The 6,000-nt window shown below is 48.6% G+C and overlaps 1 protein-coding gene across 5 annotated transcripts in view; it reads left to right on the forward strand.

Annotated features, from left to right (window-relative positions):
• The window catches only part of LOC123745301 (EEIG family member 2), a 283,313-nt gene that overhangs the window by 202,149 nt on the left and 75,164 nt on the right, over nucleotides 1-6,000 (forward strand). The window contains exon 1 of one of the 5 annotated variants that reach the window (XM_069321874.1): nucleotides 4,816-4,945. The exons of 3 other annotated variants lie outside the window; for them this stretch is intronic. Coding sequence is in view for 1 of the 2 variants with exons in the window: in XM_069321873.1 (XP_069177974.1) it covers nucleotides 4,843-4,898 (56 nt within the window). In the remaining variant the exon portion in view is untranslated. Of the gene's footprint in view, nucleotides 1-4,815; nucleotides 4,946-6,000 lie in introns of those variants that run through there. One more of the 5 variants, XM_069321873.1, reaches the window with a different exon arrangement.

Here is a 6,000-nt window from a genome sequence, read left to right on the forward strand (position 1 = left end):
CTTAGTCTCTTGCACTGTTATCATAAGTCAAGCCTGGCCTCGGACCGGGGCTTGGGGAGAAAAACTCCCAGAACCCTGTCAAGGTAAACTCAAGGTAAAATCTTGAAGCCAGCATAAAGAAGCGGAAGGCTTCAGGTGTAACCCGACGTGCCGCTCTAGGTGCCAGAGCTTTGATACACCAGCTGGAGTGACCCAACTCTGGTCATTTCCATACATGAAGTGGGTTATGGAAGTAGTAGTACTTGCCAAGCCCGCACGGAGCCAGGCTTGACTTGTGATAACTTGGCCCCACCGAATGTTGCTTGGAGCTGACTGCAGACAAACATATTCACTACAACACAATTGGTCTGATATTTCTTGCAGGAACATGTTAGTTGGTTCTTGGTCTACTTTTATTCCGTCAGTATTCCTTATGCTAAGGAATACCCCTAAGAAACGAAATGCAAATCCCGGAAACACTTCCAGGTAAGGTATGCTTGCTGGACAGGTATTGACTCGCCGTGGACCTCTGATGTTATCACACTTTATAATAGCTCCTTACAAGTGCAGTCACCTTCCTGGACAGTTCAACACCCGTAAATATTGTATGGATGAAAGCTTCAAGAATAAGTGTTCAGTTCTAATCCTCAGCGTCTCTTGTTGTGGAGACGTTTGAGTAACGGAAGGTGTCACCGGCACGTCTGGTCCTGCCCACCCTCCCCGCATGTGTACAGATAAAGACGAGGATGTTGTCATTCATTGGCTCTGTATTCACCTGCGTCCGTCGCGACCACAGGCAACGCTCCTTGTGTTCGTCTTGCTCCACATTAGCCCCTACACGTGTCCACACTCCCGCACCCATCACTATTGACGTCACCAGCACGCCCGGCCTCATGCCGACCTCGCTTGTACACACGTCTCCTGACGGCAGTCTCTCTCCTGCTTGATGGGGTTCTGGGAGTTCTTTTACTACCCAAGTTTGACGTGTGAGAGCTTGGTCCAACAGGCTATTGCATGGAGCGGGAGCGGTCCAACAGGCTGTTGCTTGGAGCAGCCCGCAGGCCCACATATCCACCACAGTCCGATTGGTCCGGTACGGTTGGTCTTCTCACGTGGTAGTCGGTTCATGCATTCACTGGTGGTGGGTGGACGCCTTGTGTTGTATCCGACTTTTGGTTGTCCACAAATTTGGTCAGGTAAAGAGCCTTGAAAACACTGGCCTTTATACATCACATAATTGTTAGAGGCGTCATATTCAGTGTTAATGAACTTGGGAGTTGTCAGCGTGTTGAAGCCGCTGAAATCGAGCAAGTTAAGATCCAGAGCGTTTTGCTGTAGGTATTATAGCTTCTTATCATGCTGGTGTTCATAGTACTTGTTAAACCATGTTTCATCTTTCGATTGTTGCCCGGCAAGTGTCTTGTTGTTGTTTCTTAAAACGGTTCCAGTAGTTGTCAAGCTGACGAGTTATCACACTCGCTCTTCCATCTTTCTTGTCTCCAAATTCATCTTTCCTACATCTTTCTCTCTTTTGTTTCCCCTTCCCCCCCCTCCCCACCCTTCTCTTTCTCTTTTGTTTCTTCCTTCCCCCCCCCCTTTCCCCTTCTCTCGCTCTCTGCTCCCTCACCACCACCACCCACCTCGCTTGTTCAGTGTTGCATCTGTCAACGAGTGTGAGAGTTGAGCTTCCCTGAAGCTGTATTGTTTACAACCCCTACTGTTATTTTGGTCCGTGTTTACTGGTTGCCCTGTGTTTTAAGTGTCTCATGTTCCCCCCCCCACCCGTGTCCCATGGTCCCCCCCCCCACCCGTGTCCCATGGTCCCCACCCCACCCGTGTTCCATGGTCCCCCCCCCCACCCGTGTCCCATGGTCCCCCCCACCCGTGTCCCATGGTTCCCCCCCACCCGTGTCCCATGGTCCCCCCCCCACCCGTGTCCCATGGTCCCCCCCCACCCGTGTCCCATGGTCCCCCCCCCCCACCCGTGTCCCACCCTTCCACTACACTTGTGTTGACAGTGTAGCGGCTGATGCTGGCGCAGTGTTGAAGTATATTAACAAATCTCTCTCTTTCCAGGTGAGGTTCTTGGCTCTAGGAGCGGGGAAGGCGCTCATTCCCACTCCCCCCAAGGTATCGTTATTCTCAAATTTAAATCATTTTTCCATCTTGATAATTCCTAAATTATCAACTTTTAGTATTATTAATCTATAAGAGTTCACCACATTGTGCCAAGTTTATGTATAGGAAGTACCAAACCAACCGGTTGTGGTGGATAGGTGGAGACGCTCCTAGCCCGCCTGTGGTGGATAGGTGGAGACGCTCCTAGCCCGCCTGGCCCCGGGCCGGGCCGGGCCGGGCCGGGCCTGGAGTAGGGCTGGACACACTCCACCTTGATCTTTACTGGGGAAGGTCTTCCCGTGTGTACTCCTCTAGTTGTGCTCACCTAGTTGCGCTTGAGGAGGTTAAGCTCTGGTTCTTTGGGCCCGCCTCTCAATTGTCAGTCAATAGACTGATCCCCCCCCCCTACCCACACACACACAACCCCCCCCCCCCCCGGAAGCAGCCGTAGCAACTTTCTTACTCCCAGGTACCTATTTAGTGCTTGGTGAACAGGAGCATCAGGGTGAAAGAAACAATGTGTGTGTATTTACTATTTGTGTCTGCAGGATAGAGCTATTAGCTCTTGGACCCCGTCTTTCTAACCAATCTATTCCCCAAGCCCGGTCCGAGGCCAGGCTTGACTTGTGAAAGTTTGGTCCACCAGGCTGTTGCTTGGAGCGGCCCGCAGGCCCACATACCCACCACAGCCCGGTTGGTCCGGCACTCCTTGGAGGAAAGAATCTAGTTTCCTCTTGATGTCCACGGTTGTTCCTGCAATATTCCTTATGCTCGCTGGGAGGATGTTGAACAACCGCGGACCTCTGATGTTTATACAGTGTTCTCTTCAGGTGGTACCTGAAAACTGCCGACTCCTCCTCATCTAGAGCTGTGACAATATGGCCACAGCTCTAGTTCCCTCAAGACATCTTCCTTAATTAAGCTATCTAAAGTAAAGGTCAAAGCAAACTGTGAGGAGAATAATAGCCAATTTCTATAATTTGACGCATAAGCAATTATAAAAAAACACTACCCAGGCACAAACATAGTTAGTGTTGTTGATTAATAAATGTTACGCTTGTTGAAAAATATTATGTGAAATATGTAGATAAGGCAAGCATAGATAAGGGGGTGGTGGGATGCATGGTGGACAGAGGTATGAAAGAAAACCCTGGGGGTGGTGGGGTCAAGTTACAGCCCCGCTCCTGTGCCAGGTAAGTCCACTACGGGCTCACCATAGCCCGTGCTACTTGGAACTTTTTGTTCCCAGTAGCTGAATCTTAAACAACAACAACAACAACAACAACAGTGGTGAGGTGCATGCCATGGTGCCCCTGGCTGTCCCCCCCCTTCCTCCCTCCCACTCAAAAGCAAGTCCTTGACCGTAATTTTCTTGTTACCTTGTGTTGTGGGGTGTACGGATGGTGGCGCCACGCACGCCGCCACGCACGCCGCCACGCACGCCGCCACGCACGCCGCCACGCACGCCGCCACGCACGCCGCCACGCACGCCGCCACGCACGCCGCCACGCACGCCACCACGCACGCCGCCACGCAGGGAAATGTCTTCCCAGGACAACACCGCCGTACATGCAGCCAGATTCACCCGATACAATACTTAGTAGTTTTTACAGGTTTTGTTTAACAGTTTTCGATCCGATATTTGGAGAAGCTACTTGCAAATGAGCTTCGAAGCTTTCAACACCTACATATAATGGTAAAAGGAATAGCCCTATTTTAATTGTGTGATCCAGTTCCTTGTGGTTCATGTTTAGCCATTTCCTCTCGTTCAGCTCCACATTAATTGCTGATCATCGGCTGGCGAACTATGAATCCTGGAATATGTGCACAAAACCATTACTGGTTGATTACACTTGCTTCAATCGTCTGGTTTTCTCCACCATAAGGAGCGTTTCATTTTCTGTCCAATTTGCATGTGTTCTCTTCAGTGGTACGCCATCTGGACACTGCAGTCGTCCTCCCTGGCACTCATTTAGGTGTGAATTATTTTGCTGTTCTTCTGTGTGAGGTCGTGGCTTTTTAGTTCCTAGTTAAGTTATTTTTCAAATTGAATTAGTTTAAATCTTCTGGAGGATGTTAGACGGGATGCAAAAATGTGTTGCCAGTGCTCGGCTGAGCCTCCACTATGCTGTAATCTGAGCAAAATGCATTTGTAGTCTATTGCTTATCTACATTGTGAAAATAAGGTTTGTTTTATAGTTCTACCATTTGATTGTTTGCCATATTTGTCACAAAGTCTCCAGAGGCCATTTATATGGGACTGTTTACTATGCTACTTAATTTTAATGGTACTCTGCTAAAACAATTATCCTTTCATTTTATGTGATGTGTGTGTAGTGTGAAGGCTGACACCAGCCTGTACACTCTCACACTAGTCCTTCGTGAGAGTTTGTCAAGACTGCACACTCCATTAGTTTCATTAAGATCAGTTATTAAATGGTGTTATGACCCCCATGCAGCTTGGGTGGAACGAGTGAGTAGTAACGAGTAACTACTCACCAGTGAGTTATTCTGCCTTCCGGACCTGATTGAAAGATCATAGGAAAAGTGTATCTATTAAATAATTGAGTAAACGTCAGTGAGTAGTCTCAGGATACTAGCAGAGGATGGGCCTTGGTAATAAGTGACATGAAATGAGATGTCGATACTTTGGGGACGTGAAGTGACGTTAGCAGGAGGTAATGACCTCACTTGAGTCGCAACTGTCGTCAGAAGTGGTTGTACTTCGTTGATTCTCTCGGAAAAATGAAAAATATAGTTCCTTGCGTTAGTGCTGGAATGAAGACTACTTGTGTGCAAGTGTGAGGAGGGTGTTGGGGACACAGTACACCATTTCTCTGTGATTTTGGTAAATTAGATAGGATCTGCAAGTGGGTGTTGGTCGTGCCTTGGTGAAACTTTAATTGTTGTGCCTACAAGAGGAAGTAAGCAAGCAGCTGTTTCTGTTGTGTAGCCTGCTGTTTCTGTTGTGTAGCCTGCTGTTTCTGTTGTGTAGCCTGCTGTTTCTGTTGTGTAGCCTGCTGTTTCTGTTGTGTAGCCTGCTGTTTCTGTTGTGTAGCCTGCTGTTTCTGTTGAGTTCACAATGTCGCCATGCCAGGCGACATTGTGAACTCAAGGCTTGGACTGGAGGAAGCCTTGTGAGGCAGTCCTGAAGCATTTTTGTGGGCAGCCTATGTGAGCGTCATGTTTGAGCTCCAGTGAGTGAGCATCCTCACGTCAGAGATTTCGGAGGCAAGTGTTTAATCAGTTGTTAATTTAGCCACTAGTTTTTGATCGTGTGTCCAGCGATCATAGTGAACATATGTGTATGTAGAATAGATATTTTATTAAGACAGTGAGGTAAAATAAGGAGTTTAAGGTTGGGAGGACATGCTAGAGGAGGGAGCGATGGTACGTCCGTCCCTCCCCTAAGGTCAGTGGGTGACTGAGGGAGGGAAGCTCCCCAACGTCCACCCTCACTGAACTCCCAGCTAGTTGATAACTGAAATGTTAAATGGGGGAAGCAACAAAATAAAGGGTTAAATTTATTGATTTGCTCATTTATTATGCACCCTGGTTGATAGGGTTCTGGGAGTTCTTCTACTCCCCAGGCCCGGCCGAGGCCAGGCATGACTTCTGAGAGTTTGGTCCACCAGGCTGTTGCTTGGAGCGGCCCGCAGGCCCACATACCCACCACAGCCCGGTTGGTCCGGCACTCCTTGGAGGAAACAATCTAGTTTCCTCTTGAAGAGGAAACCACGGTTGTTCCGGCAATATTTCTTATCCTCGCTGGGAGGGTGTTGAACAACCGCGGACCTCTGATATTTATACAGTGTTCTCTGATTGTGCCTATGGCACCTCTGCTCTTCACTGGTTCTTTTCTGCATTTTCTTCCATATCGTTCACTCCAGTACGTTGTTATTT

The sequence above is a fragment of the Procambarus clarkii genome, chromosome 10, assembly GCF_040958095.1.
Source record: "Procambarus clarkii isolate CNS0578487 chromosome 10, FALCON_Pclarkii_2.0, whole genome shotgun sequence".
Lineage (NCBI taxonomy): Eukaryota > Metazoa > Arthropoda > Malacostraca > Decapoda > Cambaridae > Procambarus > Procambarus clarkii.